The sequence below is a fragment of the Eleutherodactylus coqui genome, chromosome 1 (genome assembly GCF_035609145.1).
Source record: "Eleutherodactylus coqui strain aEleCoq1 chromosome 1, aEleCoq1.hap1, whole genome shotgun sequence".
In the NCBI taxonomy this organism is placed as follows: domain Eukaryota; kingdom Metazoa; phylum Chordata; class Amphibia; order Anura; family Eleutherodactylidae; genus Eleutherodactylus; species Eleutherodactylus coqui.
This window is the reverse complement of record NC_089837.1, coordinates 242,381,768-242,402,610: the sequence shown is the minus strand read 5'-3', so window position 1 is coordinate 242,402,610 and position 20,843 is coordinate 242,381,768. Positions and strand designations below refer to the sequence as shown.

At 42.5% G+C, this 20,843-nt stretch overlaps 1 protein-coding gene across 4 annotated transcripts in view; it reads right to left on the bottom strand.

Annotated features, from left to right (window-relative positions):
• Positions 1-7,303: 7,303 nt before the first annotated feature.
• DSE (dermatan sulfate epimerase) overlaps positions 7,304-20,843 on the bottom strand; it is a 47,302-nt gene continuing 33,762 nt past the window's right edge. For all 4 annotated transcript variants that reach the window (XM_066607285.1, XM_066607293.1, XM_066607277.1 and 1 more), the window contains 4 exons: positions 19,735-19,988; positions 15,634-15,873; positions 11,563-11,770; positions 7,304-9,262 (listed from right to left, as the gene is read on the bottom strand). In XM_066607285.1, coding sequence (XP_066463382.1) covers positions 7,531-9,262; positions 11,563-11,770; positions 15,634-15,873; positions 19,735-19,988 — 2,434 coding nt within the window. In that variant the 3' untranslated portion in view covers positions 7,304-7,530. The remainder of the gene's footprint in view (positions 9,263-11,562; positions 11,771-15,633; positions 15,874-19,734; positions 19,989-20,843) is intronic.

Genomic DNA, 20,843 nt, shown 5'->3' with positions numbered 1-20,843 from the left:
CCTGATCCACATCACAGGCCTCTCACTAGCCTAGTCTGGATCCTACTACACACTGATGAGAGGCAAAAGCCCTGTAACGGCTGTCTGTATGTGGATTGTGACTTGGTTTTCAATTTCCAATCATTGCTCTACAGACCTGTATAAAGGGTCAGGCATTGATTTGCAGGAATGCTTCCAGCCAATAGGTGGCGCTGCAGAGGTATTGTTCCATCTTCCTTATTTGCATTAAGTTTTTCATGCATGCAAAAAAAACAAAAAAAAAAACGAACAACCCACAAGGTGCCACTGATTTCTCCTGCCTTCATGCGTCGATATGTAGTGAATATGCATAGTCACTATGCATTTACGCAATGCCATTGACTAGATACGTTTGTCCGTAATACGGACCACAATAAGATGTGCTATGTTTAGATTTTTTTTCCACATGTGTATTTTACACTTGTGCAAAAAAATACAAAATACTGCACATCACACATATAGTGAAAATAAGCCCTTAAGTGCATAGATTTCTGCCATGGTTGTTATTGAAATCCAAAGTTTGTTCGAACTGTATGAACATGGCTTAACGTGGCTTTTCAGATTCATAAAAAAAAAAACACTATTTTGTGTAAAAGCTAAAAAGTGTTACACAACTCTTCCAAATACAGTGGGCCAAATTTATTAAAGGCCAACGTTTCTTCCATATGCCAAAAAGTACAACTTGCACAACTTGCACAAAGAATTGGACAACCTATTTAAATGGTAGCGCATCCCTACATGGGATTAGTTAGGACCTGAGAAGTAGATCCAACTTTATGTAGTCTCTGTAATGCTCTGTGAGCCAGCTGCTGCACAGTTGTACCAGCATTGCCTAGACTGTATCCAATTGTTCCCACTCCATAGCGGAGAGACTAGATATTGACCAATTAGCAGGCTGTGAAAGCAGTAAACAAAAGCAGACATGTTCTCTGTAAGCAGCCATTTACATGGGACGATTAGCACTCAAAATTAGTTCAAAGGAATTAATTTGAATAATAGCTGTCCATTGCAAATGCAAAAAAATACTTTACTATTCATTATCACTGACTTGTAGTCAACATAAAAACCATTGCTGGATCACTGGCTTGTTGTATGAAGTGCTGAGCAAAAAGCCAAGGAAAATCCCACGATCCAGCGCTGAAGTAAACGCTCTGCACAAGCGCCAACAACCTTAGCGGTGATGTCAGCACTTGTAATGGTGCCTTCATGCTTGCGATCGTGTTATCGCTGCGTTTTTTTAATTTTTTAAACACAAATGTCAATAGGACTTTCAAATGTTTCAAGTGTGTGCTTTGCGATTTTTGTGTGATGTGTTTTTAACATTCGAAAGTCCTATTGACATTCGCGTTAAACAAAAACAAAACAATACTCAGTGATAACACGATCGTAAGTCTGAAAGCACCCTAGAGGAAATTAGTTAATTGGCTTCCTATATCTGAGCTGGGGAAAAATTCATTAGGGACCAAACAGAACAATGTGTTCCAAGTATAACACAGCCTAAAGTGGCCTTTTTGTATGGGTCATCCTGGAAACCCTATAGCTGTACCAAAAAAACTAAAAAAATTTTTGCTTAAATTAAAACAGCAGATTTTTGTAGCATTGACAGACGCAAAATCTGTAGAACGGTCTTCATTGATCCAGGAGTGAGGGCCAAAGCATTGCATGACTTTTTTATGTCCTCTCCTTCTCTATGTTCTGGTAATCCAGTGTCCATCCGGGATTCCTAGACTATGTGGTGCTGCATTTGTATTTAAAACTTGCCAGGGGCATCACAAACATGAGTGTGCCATCAACTTGTCTATTGTTTTTAGTTAAATCCAGACCATAATTAGCATTTCTGTTAAAAAAATAAAACATTTCTAATACAAAGATATTTCTATCCTCAGATATTCCAGGACTATTATTTGAGGAAGTGAGGAAGAATGTAGGGGTGGGGGGGTTGGAGCAAACCCAAAGTACTCAGGGTCAAATAGCCTTGACGAGGGTTACAGAAAGTAGGTGGAGGTGCTGCTAGCTTGGTGGGCAGACTAAGGGTGCGGGCAGACGAGCGTAGGCGTATTTACGTTCGCACGAGCGCAACGTATAATCGCCCGAGCGATCGTTTTTCACCGATCACGACCAGAGCTAGAAAGCGTATTTTCGTTTGTTCCTACTTTGCAAACGGTCTTTTCGGCGATCGAATATGCGTTGGCGCGTATTTCGGTCGCATATGTTCCGTTTTTTTTCGAAATTGCCGTTTTTACGCGCCGTAAAATCGCCCATGTGAACGAATACATTCGAAACCATTGCCTCAGATGGTCACGTATATACGTTTGGTCGCAAAAACGCGCCGTTTATGCGCTCGTCTGCCCGCACCCTAAATGTGTGAGAAACAAAAGCTGGTGCCCTGGTGCAACTCTCCAATAAAAGTCGTGGGGCAATAGGAGGAAATACCCTAACTTTTATTTTGTGAAATTAAAAGCCAGCAGAAGATACACATTTCAGTGTGAAACCCTTCAACAGTCATGCTGGGAGAAACATCACTCTTGGGGTAATGGAGGTATGGGCCTAACCGTGCTGGTGACAGCTGTGAGCCAGAGAGGTTATTACAGCCACTGGCGTAACTATAGGGATGCGGTTGCACCCGAGCCCACAAGCCTTAGAGGCCCATAAGGCCTCTCTCTGTTCTCTATATAGGGAGTCCAGTACTATGAATAAAGCATTATAGTCGGGGGCCCTGTTACAGGTTTTGCATTGGGTCCCAGAAGCTTCAAGTTATGCCTCTGGGTTAAGAGAAGTTGGCCGGCACCAAGATAAACTTTTGCACCCGGGCCCATGAGCCTTTAGCTACGCCATTGATCATCCCTGCTCATGGCTGTCACCAGCACTTTTGGATTCATACCTCTATTACCCCAAGAGTGGTATTTCTCCCAGGATGATTAAAGGGTTCACCCAGAAACAAGTTTCTTTTGCTGGTTTTTAATGTCACTAAATGAGAGAAGTTGAATATTTCATGCGAGGGTTGCGCCAGCTCTTGTTTTTCAAGCGCTAGAACAGTGGCACTAGCTATTTCTATTCTAGGTCCATCGCAATAATTGTCCCAAGGGAGTCTCACCTGCTCTGTCTTGCTTCTGGATATGTGGTGGGTTTCCTGGTGTGCATTTATGCAGCAGGGGTCCCCATGAAAGTCAATGGGAGGCACACAATACAACTGACAATTCCATGGGGGGGGGGGGGGGGGGGGGGGGGAGGAAAGGGAAATAAACCCAAACATCTAGAACTCATTAGACTAAATGGCTATTTAAATTGGGGCGTGTTTGTCTGCTGTGCACATATGAACATGCCCTGCCTATGCAAAAAAGACAGAAAAATATACCAATATACGCGCAAAAAAAGAATTGCACATAGCGCAAATATGTTGTGCTGAGGAGCACACAAAAATAAAATGCACCGGTGTGAAACAGCCCTAAGCTGATAGAAGAGATGCTGAACTAGTGCGAAGAGTGAGAGAGCCTGAGGCCTCCCACACACAGTCGTTTTTGTATAGGGTTTAGCGCTGCTTTTTCAGCGCTGTGCTAAACACTGTACAAGGCTCTAATTCATTTCAATGGGGCTGTCCACACAAGCGTCTTGAAGGCTGAGCTTTGCCAGCGTTGAATGTTCTATCTCTGGCCGTTTGCAGCCCTGTGTTGCCCATTGAAATGAATGGGCAGCGGTTTCAGCACTGCCGAAAACTCGGCACAACTTGGTACCACGCTTTTGACAGCACTAAACGCCCTAGATACACTACCGAAGTGTAAAAAAATAAATAAAATAAAATTTAAAAAAAAAACTTGCAGGTGATGTCGCTGTCCCTGACCTAGACGGCGCTCTCGGGACTCGTCAGCCGGCAGAGAAACTTTCACTGGTAACGGAGATTCTGAATCCCCGCCTCCAGTGAGAGATTGCCGTGATTGGCTGAGAGCCACTGAGTGACAGATCTTTCAGCCAATCACAGTTAGCACCTAATCACAGCCATTTGGACGCATCCAGTGCTAGCTCCGATTGACTCAGCCGGCTGTCACTCAGCGGCGCTTAGCCAATGAGAGCAGGCAAGGACAGTGATTTCACCAGCATTGATCTTTTTCTTTAATCAGCAGCCTTAGCTGCACTTTCAGCTGTACTAAAAATGAAGCCAAAATGCTGGCAGAACGCATGCCAGCGCTGCTGAAACGCCTGTGTGAGGGAGGCCTAACTGCAGAGAAGCAAGTCTAGGAATCTCTGACCTCTTTGGAACATTTACTGATGCGTACACTGAATAGAAACAGCAGGTGGCGCTAGTTTATTAGTCCTGGAATATCTGGGGATAAAGAAAAAAAAAGTAATGTGTGAATTGAAAATGGTTTAGTTAAATGCAACCAATTTTTAGTTATTTATTTTTTCCTTTTTCAAATGACCCTTTAAAAAAGGTCAGGTTCACATACTGTAGATTTTCTGCAGCAGAAAACTGACATCTAAGGCCTTCTGCACATGGGCAGAAATTCCACGGCGGGATTTCCCACAGAATTTCCACCCGTATACGCCTGCATAGGATTGCATTACAACACGCAATCCTATGTAGACAGCCGCGATTAGTCTGCACGAAATCCTGCGCAGAAATGTCACTTCGCGGTCACCGGCTGCCTGGCAGCCGGCACATGAAAGGTCCGGGGCCGCGGGAGCAGGTGAGTGATGCGCTGCTCTCTGCAGGGGCTCGGGTCGGGTCCCGTTGCGAGAATTCTCGCAGCGGGATCCGACACGGCCGTCTGCAGGCGGCCTAATGGACTGGATTTTGACAAGAGGCAATATCTGCATCGGATGACAAGGCCAGCCTGAATCTATACCTGATACAGCGATTACACCGTATTCACAGGGTCACCGAGCAGCCATCAGTCTTTCAGTAGAGATTTAGCGCCACCTAGCTGTGCACACGGCTCATCACCCTTGTATCTGGGTGCTTAAGAGGCAGATACAGTTAAATACAGTAGGGCCGCTTTAGTGTGCCCCATACACTACTCCTCAGCATCTCCTGTGGGATATGGGGAGCATGTGGTCATTGCACAGGACCTCAGACAGAAGAGACTCCGGACTTTCCTGCCTAGCAGTTATGCCTATCCCTCTATCACAGCAGTAGCAGGTATTCCTTACTGCGGAAGGTGCATTTGGAACAATGACACAGAAAAGCATATTTTTATTCAGGGAGCATTATTTGCAGACACTTATTTTCTGGGGAACTGTGTGAAGATCTGTGGCAACATGTGGCAAACTCAGCAGAGATCAGTCATGGCTGGGAGTAGTGGTTATGAAGGTCTGGGCAAAAAAAGAAAATAAGTGTCTAAGATCAAAAGACATCACCCGTGAGACACTGAAAGTCCTGGCTTATTCTGCCTATAACTGCAGCCAATCAGAACTGTGGTCACTGCTATGGTCTACCATGTAAGGATCAATGGTAGCATTCTTGTGTTGGTGACTCCTCAGAGCATACCTTTACCATTATTAAATAGCAACTAACTTTCAACCCACTTGTGCCTTTCTAGTTACCTAAAATGTTTTGCACTGGAGTAAAAATCCCTCTAAGGAGTTTGCCATAAGGCATCTAGCTTCCTTTTAACAGGTTGTCAACTGCCTATTGCCATGTTAAGTCTGGCTGTAGCTGCACAGATGCCACGGTGGATTACAAGTACTGGAGGTGGGCTTTTGGTACACATAGAAGTCTGTGCAGAGAGAAACAAGTGTCTGCAGCTTTAAAGACTGGTTTACACGGGCTGATGATCTCTCAAAAAGGACAGTTTGTGTGACAGCTTTGAGCGATCATTTTGCATAAATTATTAAGTAGCTACTCAGCTACTTAAATACCAATTATGTATGCAAATGAAGCCTTCCCTGCATGCAGTTAATAGCCAGAGGCCATTATCTGAGTTCAGATCCTTTGTTCTCCACAGGGAAACAATGCTATCAGCACTTCCCCATGAAGAACTTCTGATAAGAGTAAAGAACGATTAGGTTGGACTGAATTTAACGATCAGTTAGCAGTGCCCGAAAAGGGGACGATGGGTGCACATTTACACGCACCGATTATCGCTAAAACGATTGGAGATTAGAGATTTTTTTAGCGATCATTGGCTGGTGTAAATGGGCCTTAAGAGTTTTCTTATCACAGTACTAATTCACAGCGAGACTACTGTATATTGTCCTTGCTGCTGCATATAACATGACATGTCCTTAAAAGGGTCACATGACAAACAAAGATAATGATTAAAAAAAATAAAAAAAAGTGGAAAAGTCACTTGTGAGCAAAATATAATCAATTTGGACTTTCTGCAAATGTCATGTTGCATTGGAACCCCGTTGACCAGCATTAAATGTGACACATATTGCCAGATCATGTAGCCCTAGCCTTAGAAGGTGTGGATTCCACCATGTGAACATACCCAGTCTCTAAAACTGTGGCAGAAATATGCAGCTATGGTCAAATGCACACAGCCGGGTTGGATTCCGCATGCAGGATCCCGCAGCGGAATCCAGCTCGGTGCCCAGCTAGAGACCCCTGCTTACCTGTCCAGATCTGTGCAATGGATGCGCCGGTTGGCGCGCCGGGCACATGCGCAGTATAGATTGTGCTGTGCCAGCTGTGGATGGCCGCAGATCGGACAGCTTCCATTGCCTTAAAAACAGAGCATGCTGCGATTTACCATCCACTAGCGGGAAGAGGGGAAGGGGAAGAGAGTGATCGCTATTGCTTTCCGCTTGTGGACATAAAAAAAGTGATTTTTAATAGCATGCTATGGGCAGTATTTGCTGCGGAATCCTGAGGCGGACACCCACTCCAGATTCTGCAATGCAAATCTGCCTGTGATCTGCAGATCTGATTTAAGTGACATGTCTCATTCACAATACACGTTCTCTACGATGCTCATTTTTTAAAAATGCAGATTTCAATGTGCAGAGTGATAAAACCTGGTGAAAAATGCCACAGTGGTGACCTGGCCCCTTAGTGAACACCATATACTGTTTCCATGCCACGGCCCGCAGGCCAGCTGTGGGTGGCACTGTTAGCGGGGAAGCCGGCAGCCAATTACAGGCCTGCTCCTCCCTTCCACTGAGAGACTGCAGTTGTAACTGGGTTAAGTGATGGGAGGATTAATGGCCACCATGTGACCAATCACATCTTCTGCTACTCCTCATGGGCCAGTACGGTGTTCATGACCCCCAGGCTACCTTAAGCCAGTACCTGACCATTTGTAAAAAAAACTAAATAGAATTTACCACACATTAAGGGACTTTGACATAAATTACATATATTTATTTTCCTTTGTGTAGGAGTCATTTCCAGTCAGCAAGTAAAACATTCAGGATAGTCGTTTTGTATCGTTTCCCTTTATGAAACCTGTCCAAAATACAAAAATTTTCTTAGCTCCGAAGAGTTCAGAATATTACAGTTTTACGAAGAAACGCAAACACCCTCCATTCAACACTGCTGATGTCCCCGTTTCTGCACAGATTAAGCATCATGTTCTAACACTGTGTCCGATAACACGATGAATACAGCCATATCAAAATGCAGCAATCAATTAAGAGTATGGCATAGAGACATCTTTTTCTCTTAGTCCTCAAAAATCGGGACAATTGTAACGCTAAGAGAACTATAAAGATGGCAATGTTCAGGATTAAAAAAAGCCTGGTATAGGAAGCAGATATTGATGAAGACTTGTAATAGGTCGTCAACATGTGCTGTCTGTTAGGGGTGCTAGATTTCTGCCTTAGTGAAGGCTCATCTACAAAATCCAGAAGGTCTTTCATTTCTTCATCCTCATTGATTGGAATTTCACTTTGAGCCATGGCCATGGCTTTTTGTCTGGTCTGCTTTTCATTCACTTCTATTTGTGCAAAAAGATCAGGAACCGCATTCAGAAACTTGTAGTTTCTCGGCCCCTTCTTGTTTTTTTTTACCTTGCCCGTTTCCTTCTGCTGTTGAGAAATAGAAAACAGCTTTTCGATCGCCTCCTCCGTGTTTCTTTTATCGGAAAACCTAAGAAGCCGTTCGGCAGTCTCCCGAAAACTAGCAGTGTTCTTTACATGAGACAAGATTTGTTTCTCCAGTTCCTGAAAGACTGGCTTGAAGTGTTGAAGGTTCTGCTCCACAACTCCCACATAGTCCTTCGTCTCAGCCGGAGAAGAGCTTTTGATAGACGAGGTTTTGTCAAACACAATTCTTTGTCTGTCTGCGACTACTTTAGCATAGATGGCCTGACTTGGTGGTTCACCAGTGAAGAGGTAGACAGCATAAGCATGCTCACTAGTAGCCAGAAACACATCAACTTGCTGATAGTCTCCGTGGACACTGAAACTCTCAACGTTAACAGATGGTCCAATGAAAAGGTATATTGCCCTTGTGATTGGCTTCCTGAGATGGGTAGTAACATTCACATAATTAGTCCCATTATAAGGGTATCCATGTGGGTAGTTCGCAGATGTAATGACGGCTTTCTCACTCAAGCCTGTGTCATCCATCCAATACATTTTATACATTTCATCTTTGTGCCTAATTATTGCTCCATGAATACCATCAATAGAGGTTTCCTCAAATGGCAAATCTACATTGTGGAAAAAAGTTGTTGCTGCCTGCAAAGTACTACTATGGTCTAGGTGAATATGGTCAACAAGTAGCAGCAGTTGTGGATGGAGTAGAACAAGATTTCTTTGAACGCTTTTCAGCTTTAGTTTTCGGCTGTAGGCTTCAACTCCTTCACCCCTAATGAAGACAATGCCACCTTTCTCCGTTGCTACAGTCACACTTCCATAAGAGTCCGCAGCTTCACCATGCTTATATTTAAGCCATTTTGAAGTACAATCTTCAGTCACCTGACCTTCCCATGGAGGAAAGCAGCAATCAGACACAGATGGTGAAAACATCAAGACGTTGTTTAAATAACTATATTTTGGTCCATATAAAGCCTCTGTTATAAAAGGAAATCCATTTGGTGCAAATGTGAAGGAATTTTGGTCAGGATGTTCATGCCCAGAATTAAAGTTTTTCCATCCTTTGATCCACTCGTTGTATTTGTTTTTGTGAACAATATCAAATATCGCCCGGCCACCGAGCTTTCCAGATTTGAAGGAGATAAAAGGCCTGTTGATTTCAGCAGGTAGAGAACTCCCATAGGTCACCACACCCCAGTCTTCAAAATGATGTAACTTCGGAATGCCGTAGTCCGGTGGAGGTGTAGATGGCAAGGAGGCGTCATACCTGTCGGACATAAAATATATTCTTTAGGGCTGAATATTAATTTACAGTGAACTCTTTTCTGGAGATTTTCTCTCAAAATAAGGGGGACATTCCTCTTGAAGAGGCCAATACACATGACATATAAAAGGAATTTAAAAATACATTTTAAATCCCCCTTTTACTTTTTCATGTGTCCCCCTACATGTAATGGCAGTTGCATTCATTGCAAAATACTTTTTACTAGTGAAAGTAATGCAAAGTCTGTAACGGTCACACTTGGAGCAGTACTGAGGGAGGTATCTGCGCTTTCAGTTAACACTTGGCATGCCATAGAGACATGTCAAAAGTATTGATCAGAGAATCCGGCTGATCGCTAGAATTAGGGGGCTGCAGCGCTCACTTTAGTGTTGCACACACTCGGCTGTCTTCACTGCTTTCAGCCGCTTCCTGTGGATGGCCCATATAGAGGTGTAGTGTTACCATTTACTTTGAGCGGCACGCCCAGAAATTTTCCGTGACGAACTCCACTGCCGATAGTGATATAGCCCGGAAGATTTCCGGGCTATGTTTCACTATAGAAGCTGCAGAGCATACTGCCATAAGCTGTGGCATTGTGCTCTGCCTGCACAGACCCACACAGAACAGTGCAGGACTTTGGCAATATCTTCCTGCTTCTGTTTTTCAAAGTCCTGCACTGGTTTGTTTACAGGCTGCCTTAGAGACCATCGGCTTGTCACAAGCCAGCTGATGGTCTCTGTGGCAGGGAGAGTTGGTGCTTGGCTGTCAGAGGATAGCCAGGCACCAGCTCTACACAGCAGAGAATGGAGAAAACTTCCGAACTCTGCAGTGTTAACCCTTTACATGCCGCGGTCTATGCGACTGCAACATGAAAAAGGGGGACAGAGGGAAAGGGTTCCCTCTGTCAGAGGATAGCCGGGCACTAGCTCTTACACAGCAGAGAATGGAGAAAACCTCCGATCTCTCCTGTGTTAACCCTTTAAATGCTGCGGTCTATGCGACTGCGGAATGTGATCAGGGGTCCTGATGGGTCTTTGTAGAAATCCCCTAAAGGAACAAAAAAAATAAATAAAAAAAATAAAATTTTTTAAAAAGTAAAAAAAAAAAATTTTTTTTAAATTGTCTTCCTTTACTAAATAAAATTACACATGTGATATCCCTGCGTCGTAATGACCCAGAGAAGGAAGTTAGTACATTTAACCCCTTAATGACAGGGCCCCTTTTTTTCCTTTTCCCCCTCCCCCCATTTCTTTTTTCCTCCCCCCGTTTAAAAAATCATAACTCCTTTATTTACCCATAGACGTCGCTGCCTGAGGGCTTGTTTTTTGCGGGACGAGTTGTATTTTTCAATGGTACTATTTAAAAGTACCATATAATGTACTGAAAAACTTTTACAAAATTCTAAGTGGAGTAAAATGAAAAAAAAAAAAAAAAAAAAACATTCCGCTATCTTTCAGTGTGTCTTGCTTCGACGGCGCACAAACTGCAACAAAAATGACATAACTTTATTCTACGGGTCAGTACGGTTACTACGATACCAAACTTGTGTACTTTTTTTTTTTTGCTGTAGTACTTGTATTTTTATTCAAAGACATTTAATTTTTTTAAATTATTTTCTGCTGCATCTTCAGCGCTATAACTTATTTTTCCGTCGACGTACTTAAGCAAGGGCTCATTTTTTGCAAGATGTCCTGCAAAAGTTTACGTTTGTACCAATTCGGAATACATACGACTTTTTGATTGGTTTTTATTGCATTTTTTCTGGGAAACATGGTGATTAAAAAAGTGCATTTGTGGTGTTCCTAATTTATTTATTTATTTCGGACTACGTTCATTGTGCAGGGTAAATAATGCACTACTTTGATAGATCGATAGATCGAACATTTACGGACGCGGCGATACCAAATATGTATTTTTCTTTTAGGATTTAGATTTTATTATAAATATGGCAAAAGGAGGGCGGTTTAAACTTTTATAACTTTTTTAAATTTGTTTATTTATTTTTTTTTTTACGAACACTTTTGGGACTACTACTCAAAAAGGTGTTATCCGCTGTAATAACGATGTGTGCTAGAGAAACCCCTGGATTCAAAGTTGTGTGCCAAGAACAGGGGTTAACTGGCAAGTAATCAGATTATTCACATTTGGTTAATGCAACTCTGCCCACCCCAGTTCTGGAGAGCAACAGTCTACTGCTTTGATGGGCTTTGAATTTTAACCTTTTCTATAATCCATTCAATAAGATAAATAACTGGTTAGATGTTTAGTAGTTTTAGTGAAAATGATATTAAATGCTCGCTCACCAGAGAAACTCTGTGTGCAGGGTACACCAGCGCTGCCCTTTGGACGGGGTCCCAGGCCCTTCCTGAATTCTGTTTAGCTGGATCTGTTCTGCCAGCCAGTTGCCACTTCCATTCCTCATAACAAATCTATCCAGAAACACTAGCTGGCTCTCAGGGCCATAGAACCAGTTGTAGTTGGAATCTGCTATGGCAATCGATCTCTGAAAACCTAGGAGAAAGCACAGATATATCCATCATAGGTAACAGCAACCAGAATGAGAAAAGGGATGCAAAATGCAAGCACTCTTTGGGAAGTTGGGCTATACCTAGGGCATAAAAAGGGGCAACAGAGGTGCCAGGCTGAAAACAATGAGCAATACTCCGCGATCCTGAAGTGAGGCAAGGCAGTTTTAACGCAAATAAGGGAGATGGAATAAATCCTCCACAGTGCCACCTATTGGAAGGCAGCATTCCTTCAAGCCAAAGTCAGACTTCTTATACAAGCCTTGTTACAATGACCGGGAATTAAAACCAAAGCCAGACTCCATGTACATACAGCTGTTTCAGGGTTTTTGCCCTTCAGTGTACAGTAGGAGTCTGGCTTTGATAGTGAGAGGCCTGGGACGGGGGTCAAAAACACTATCTTTTCTCCTTAGGAAGAGCAACTATCAACTATAAACACAAAATCACCTCCATCGGCAGGGACATCGCATGTTGGCGAACACAATATCGGGCAGAGTTTCATGGCCTAATATATCACAGTCATCCGTGTGAAAGCAGCCTAAGGATTTTTTTTTTTTATTTTTTTTTTATTTTTTTATTTTTTTATTTTTACACACAGCATTTTTTCCCCCTTCTTTCAAGGACTAGTAATTATTAGGAAATTATAGTACCAGTGTTTCTGGCGGCACAATGCACCACACAGCTCTACTACATGCAACACACACACACACACACAGCTCTGCTACCTAGCTTTTGCATATGTTTTACGAACTTCAGCTGGTGGCTGAGGTGAACTCATGGCTTGTCACTGTATCATGTAAGCTGCATTAGGCCTCCTGTCCACAGGCGCCATTTTACTCTGTTACCCACAGCGATAATCTGCACGCAGATAACGAAATGAACGCTTTCCATTGGATAACTATGGAAAGTGCAGCCCAATGTACACGAGCAGTAAGTCGCGGCGATTTTCCGCTTGCATATAAAAATCACAACATGCCACGATTTTTCACGATGAACCCATCAAAATGATAGGTTCATCGCAGAAAATCACAGTAAGATAATGCTCCCCTGCGGCGGCTCCCACGGCGGAATATCGCACTGCTTGTGGACAGCTGGTCTTACATTCACGACAGCGTTGAACCCTCTGTGGTGACATTATTAAACAACAGTGATTATTTATTTCAACACTGGACAACGGTTCACAATTAGATGAAGGCTGGACTGGTGTGGGCAGCATCAGCACTTGAGATGACATGATATCACGTTCAGGAGATGTGAAGATAGTGGTGAAGGACTATGCATCAATGTTGTTGACCATATGCATCAATAGCTATGTATATGTACATTTATGAGGTGTCATTCATTAGAGTCTCCACACAGGTGTGCAGCTGTCTCACAACATACAAACTGCCAACTGAGTACTGTTGTATCCATAGCAAATAAGGCCATAGGGGTTTGTAGTCCACCCATAATCCCTCATTCAGCTCAGAGACCATGTGACTGATCACATGACGGTGACATCACAGGTCATGTCAGCAAACGAGCTACGCATGTGTAAATTTGTGAGGTGTCATTTATTGCAGTCTCCACACAAGTCTAACCAGGTACAAACTGGCAAACCGAGTACTGCTGTATCCATAGCAACTGAGGACGCAGGGTTTGTGGGCGAATGTAGTCTGCCCATAATTCCTCATTCAGTGCAGAAGGAGGATAAAGGGCCTGTGATGACAGTACAGTCATGTGATCAGGGTGTGGAGCCAAGAGCCGGTAACAGACATCACAGGTGCTGTCAGACTCTGCATGTAACTCACATGTCACACACACATGGTTGTTAGTAGTTTGATAATGCCACATTTAGTGAAGTTTGCAACTTTCTTTGGAAAAAACACGTAGTAGCCAGATTTTAGCTTGCAGTCAACAAGGAATTATTAAATTCGCTACAAATTTTCTTTGGCTTCTCCCCCACCATGCATTGTTTTCTGATGTAATGTGCATAGACTTCTCTATCGAGCTTGTTTCACACAAGCTGAAGAAACTGGCATGAATATGAACTCCATTCTTTTGAATGTAGTCGTCACACACATGAGCGATGTTTTCCTGCACAGAGATGATTTCAGTGGGACCTTAAATACATTGCATGGCACTGCACATGCTGTACAATAGGCATGCAAGGTTTCCCATCGAAATCAGTGGGAAACAATTCCGATCCTCTAGCATGTGAGAAACTTGCGTGATAGGATCAGAATTTCACAGAAGCGAGCAGTTTTTGCCTGAAAAAAATCACCTTGCATCCGTGGGTAAAATGCACATTGACGAGTGTGATATCGCAGCGTTTTTTTTTACCTACACTGGGGATTTCATATGGTGAGTGTCTCACCGGTGCCGAAAACAGTGACAGAACCATCCACTGTATCTAGTGAAATGGACACCACTTTAGTGTCCGTTTACAAGGGTTTCCATATGGAGTACAGAATAACGTAGAGGACTATTCTATACTCCAAATAGAACAAAAACTATGCCAAAACAGGCACTAAAATGGTGTCCATTTCACTAAGGAAAACGAATGGTCCCACTTGGGGGAAGTTCTGTCACAAGTGGCAAAAACAGCACTGTGACAAAAACTGCAGACAGAATCCTACAGCGCAGCAGCAAAAAAAAAAAAAAAAAAAAAAAAACCACAACAAAACCACCCACCAGCATGGGAACACTCTGGTGGGTTCACACGTGGCTGGCATGTTTCAGATCTGCATTAAAATCTGCAGCCAATCAGCAACACGTAAACGCACCCCAAGAAAAACTCCCAAAAAAAAAAAAGTGCAGATGCAGAATATGAAGAGTCATAAACAAATACTGAAAGTGAAGCTAAATTTAACATTACACCATCTCTGCTCAAGGAAAGTTAAGTTTTTCTGAACTAACCTCAAGCAGTCAAAGCTTGCAATTACAATGTTGGTTATGTGTTAGTGTGGTTGTAGCTGCATGTTCTGCTTTGTAAACAAGTCACTTCAACAGCTACTATTACAACATTTTCTACTGAACACAGAAATGGAATTTATGAAGTTAAAGGCTTGACACGACTGGGACTATCTTCTAAGGCCGCCTGCAGACGAGCGGGTCGGATCCAGCGGCGAGAATTCTCGCCGCGGGACCCGACCCGAGCAGCTGCAGAGATAAGCGTGTACTCACCCGCGCCCAGCGGCCCCGGCTCTTTCATGTGCCGGCTGCCGGCGCATGCGCAGACGGGAGCCGGCGGCCGGGTGAGTGACGTTTCTGTGCGAGGCTCTGCGAGCCCCGCACAAAAATAGGACATGCCGCGGTTTGTTTGCCGCGCGAGATTTTGCCCGGCCAAACCGCGGCCGTCTGCATAGGAGTGCGTATTGTAATGCACTCCTATGCAGGCTTTCAGTGGCGGAAATCCCGCGGCGGGATTTCCGCCCGTGTGCAGGCGGCCTAAGTCTTGAGCAAACAGTAAAATTTAAAAAAAAGTAATTTTACAACTACGCATGACTGCAGACATCGGAGAATCTTCAGAGAAGAGTCCTCCAACCCAATAGGCAATAAACAAAAGCCTGCGTTGATGGGAGTTAACAGAGTAACATCTCTGGAACTACACCCAGCTGGCCAGGATTATTATATAAAGTCCGCAGACCGAGGACCAACAACAGCAAGTATCTAAACTTCAAGAACAGTGTAGACAAGGAAGAAGTTTCACTAAAAGCCAGGCTACAGCAAGATGGAAAAAAAGTGTAATTCCAGTAGGTTCATGAACTCAAAGCAAATAGAAAAATGTAATAAAAAAGGAGGAGGTCTGCTTTTCATCTGGAAAAAGATTTTGTGCAGATGAATTCCATTTTTCCCAAAGACTCTTACCTGGCAGAATAGTTCTGTACATAAAAGCAAAGTGTTCTTTTAGCCAAGGATGGTTCATATGATTGATATCAAAATGCCTTTGGACGAGAAACATATACTGGAAGAGCGATCTTGTTGTATAGCTGCCATAAGCCACCCCTTCATACAGTGACCCATCTGTTACATCGTTCAACAGGACGATGGACTTCTCCATGATAGTCAGCACCTGCTTGGTCCAGAAGTAAGCTTCTTGCAAATATCCTAAAAAGATAACTCAGTGATTTAAAATCTAGCATTGTAAAAAGTGTTAGCAATTTAACAATAGAGTGTATTTCAGTCAATCATATTACATCTACAAAAAAAAAAACAAAAAAAAAAAAAACACACACACACTCAAAAGTAAATGGGAAAACAAAAAAACAAAAAAGGTAATCACAACTTAACAAAAATCAGCCACATATAAGGCAACATCATAGGAAGGCATGTTAATACATCTCCACAGTATAGTCTGAATGAAAGTGATGTATACGGATAGAATAAATAGAATGAGTTATGGCTCTTGTACACACAAAGATAATCTTTCAAAACACCCGAAAGATTTATCGATATATTTGCATAAAGTGTTAATGGCCATTAACACTTTATCATCCTAATTTGCATGTACAAAGACCTCTACCAGTTGTTTGCAGAGCTCAGCTTCTGTTTAAACCCACACCCAGCTATGCAAACAGTTGCCAACACATTCCATTGCTCTTCTCCAGGCTGCTGGCAGATTGCATTGTTCTCCTCCCAGCTAGTATAAACATGCAGCGGGGAGAACATCCTGCAGTCTTTTAAAAGATGTGCAAACTACGTTCATAGAATATATTTGCTCAGTCTTTCAGCTGCTGAATGATAGATTTTAGGTGAAGTAAAATCCATAATTCAAATGAAAGCTTCACGATGCCCATGCTTACATGTAATGATTATCGCTCATTTTCAGATGGTGGACAAATGTTGAGCGATAATCATTGTGTATAAGGGCCTTAAGACAGGCTAAACATATACCACATAAATATATAAGACCAAAATAATATACTAGCTCAAGATAAACAGTAAATACTCAATGTTTTTACCCAGCATTATTGAAAATAATGGGTGAGGTGTTCAGGGGGAACGCCCACAGATAGGACAATTTTTTCCCACACCACGTGTGAAAGCGGCCTTATTCCACCGCCTTTGCTTCCTCAACGTGCTAGCACCCAGTGAAAGTTTAGTCTTCTTGCATTCCCTCACACAGGTCGACACGACCTGCATCCTTCCACCCACTCACTGGCTCACTAAATCAAACCCAACCCCTTAACCTAACTCCTCTCTAGATCGATTTGGCAAGTGGTAAACCCTGATGATCAATGCTTGAATAAACCGAGCCGGTCAGCCAGTGAAGGAGCGTTCAGCAATACTCCAGCCCAATAATCAGCCAGTGTTAAAGGGACATTATCCAGTGGTGTGTGGTTTATACTTTTCTGTTTTGTACTGTATTAGTTAAAAACGCAGCAGAACACCATTCCCATACAGAAAAAAAAAAATCTAGACGTGCACATCAATGTGTCCCTAGGTCCCAAAAGCCCCAACATTATAAATCTTCTCCACCGTGATAACATCTGTATTGACGTCCGGATCAAAGGCTCCATAGCAGATGCCATTACTCCTGATAGGTGGAAAAATCCATTAAAAAAACAAAAATTATATATATATATATATATATATATATATCTGCATGCAGTATTATTTTTTTCTGTGAAAATGAGGAAAGGCAGAACTTGAGTACAATGTATTTGAGCAGTATGTGAGGTTATACGTATACCCTACACCAGCAGTTCTGAAACTTTTTCTCACATGGAGCCCTTTTTGAAGCAAAGGTTTCTTGTGGAGCCCCAAGGTGTAGTCAGGGGAGGGGTTAGGGGCGTGGCTTATCACAACAAATAATTATTACCTTCCTCATTATAAAAAGGAAAGGGCCGTTTAAAAAATAAATAAATAAATAAATAAATAAAATAAAATAAAACCACGACAGGGAGGAATGCTGGATGGGCTATTGATATACATTTAAAATTAACATGCTGCAGAATTAAATCCCACACTATATGCCAATATCTGCACAGGTTTTGTGCAGATTTTTTTTTTCAGAACGTGAATGAAATTTTCAAAAATCGCATCCACTTTGCTGCTACTGTAAATCCCCCCCCCCCCCCCAGTCATAGCGCCCTTTCTGTGGTGCAAATATATTTGGCTATTTGTAACCCTTCATCTTGTATTCAAAACAGCCATGACTGTTCAATGTCTACATTATAAGTATTGTATAACTGAGTCTTATAGACTTGCTGGAACCATGTTACTATCTGGACATAGTATCACCATTGTCCTGTAATTCTACCACCATTGCCTATTGTCTAATTAGTCATGCAAATCGCTCATCATTGTATTAAGACTGAATTATAGCCTTAAGGCCCATTTAGACAACGATTATTGCTCAAAATTTGCTCAAAAGCCATCTTTTGCACCTTTATGTATATTTAAAGCTTAGTGCGGTCATTTTTTTAAGAATCAGTAAATGGTCACTTGAAAATTGTGACCTTTTCTGAGAAACAACTCTGCATTGATATTTGTAATACAAATATTCAAGCAATAGATCATACTAAGTATAAAAGACAGAAGAGGGTTTTGGAGAGTTAGAAGCATTTTGGACCTGTGATGAGGAAATCGAGAAAATCCCATTGTCTAAAGTATTTATATTTATGTGCATTTTGCACAGAGAAATAAGTATTTGATCCCTCTGGCAAACAAGACTTAACACTTGGTGGCAAAAGCACAACAGTCAGATGTTTTTTGTAGTTGATGATGAGGTTTACGCACATGTCAGAAGGAATTTTGGTCCACTCCGCTTTGCAGATCATCTCTAAATCATTAAGATCTCGAGGCGGTCGCTTGGCACCTCTGATCTTCAGCTCCCTCCATAGGTTTTCTATGGGATTAAGGTCTGGAGACTGGCTAGGCCACTCCATGACCTTAATGTGCTTCTTTTTTTTGAGCCACTGCTTTGTTGCCTTGGCTGTATGTTTTGGGTCATTGTCGTGCTGGAAGACCCAGCCACGACCCATTTATAATGTCCTGGTGGAGGGAAGGAGGTTGTCACTCAGGATTTTACGGTACATGGCTCCATCCATTCTCCCATTGATGCGGTGAAGTTGCCCTCTGCCTGGAGAAGAGAAACGCCCCAAAACATAATGTTTCCACCTCCATGCTTGATTAGGAGCGTCTAATTGGTCTGGAAGAGCCTGAACTCAATGGTTGGTAGGGGGATCAAATACTTATTTCTCTGTGCAAAATGCAAATTATAATATATATAATATATAAATAAAAATAATTTAGACATTGTGATTTTTTTGGATAGTCTATCTCTCACTGTTAAAATTGACCTACCCTAAAAATTATAGACTGTTCATGTCTGACAGTGGGCAAACTTACAAAATCATAAAGGCATCAAATACTTATTTCCTTCACTGTATACCCAAGGCTCTTGGTGATGTGAGTATTGATGTAATCATTGAAGAATTGTTTACAAAACATACATGCAATATCACCAATTTTTATGTAACCTTATTTTATTTTTTTATCATTTATTCATTTGTATTAATAACTTGTGTTGTATCAACCCACTTGTCCTTCTTTAAAGCCATATCTGAACTTTTTTTTTTTTTTTTTTAAAGTTAGCAAAACACCCCCCAGTGGCCCCAGTAGTAATATTAACCCCCTCAATAATATTATTACAACCCTGCATGCACCAGGAACGTTTCCTCCCTTGTCCTCTCCTACAGAACTGAAGAGGGGAGGAGGATCCCGGTTGCACATTGATGTCAGAGTGTGCACCGGGATCAGCGTCGCAGTGCGATTACTGGCGGGGAGCTGCAGCACCCCGCCGGTAATCACTGTAGTGGTGAGCAGCAGGTGGTTGGAGACCTTGACTGTCGCTCACTGAGCCCCAATCTAGAATAGTATCAGCTGAGGACATATGAGATAAATGCTTGGCACTCACAGGTAGGGCAGCACCCTTGAAACATACATTGACTCTCTGTAGCATACCTTGATTCATCATGACCAAGCTTGCCGTTAGCAGTGCTACACAGTTCGTAGGCTGATGGTTGTGGATATACTGAAACCCCCATCCTCTCCTGTACGAGGTGTCATACATGTAACCTGAAGCATTTGCAATTACTTCGAGAAACGTCTCTTTCTGGTGTTTAGAAAACGAGTTGTAGAGAAAGTCATAGGCCGTAGCAAAGCCTACCAGAGAGTGTGCCAGGGGGACCTCATCCCATGGGGCGTCCTTCACCAACCTAGAAAACAAGCACAGGATGCATTCAGTCTTAGGTTTTCCCATTATTACATCTATAGAATTAAAAAGTACTAATCAACGAATCAATTGTATTCAAGGACACAAAGTGTAGTTTGCTAGTACACATTAGATGACATTAAAGCAGATGGGCGAGGGCCAAATATATTAAAGAGGGTGCAACCCCTGTATCCAAGACAACTATTGTAATAAGGAAAGAAAAACAACATTTCAAAAAAGACACCAATTAAGAGGCACACTTAATACTGAAAAACACATTAACCTCTTAGAGACCACCCATATGTGTTTTCACATCCGGGATGCCTGGGCTTTATTCTATGGGGCTTATGGGCAGCCACTAATGTGTAAAGGCCCACTTAGACACGATTATCGCTCAAAGACGTGTTTTTAGCGATAATCGTTGTGTGTAACTGCACTGACATTGTGCAGTTTTTGTTATCCCGTCGCTCATCGTCATTTTTCAGTATACTGAAAGACAACTGAGATTTATCAGGGATTCACAGCGGGATACAGCTGATACCATTGTTTCAGCTGTATCCCGCTCCCTGAAGACAGGCGAGGTATGATGAACACCTCTGTCCAGCTGCATTCTCCATACCCCGCACGGAGCGCTCAGCTGTATAACAGCCAGGCACTTCGAGCGTCAAACAGCTGGATGCAGAAGGCAAGCAGGGAAACCCTGCTTGTCTTCTGCATCCTCCGCTGGGAGCGCTCGGGCGTTCAGAGCGGGAAACAGCTGGAGGCAGAAGGCTGTTTCTAATGGCATTATTTTTTGGAATATATAAAGTATTGTACAACTTTTATTATTCAAGAGGATTGGGGGGAAAAAAATAAAATG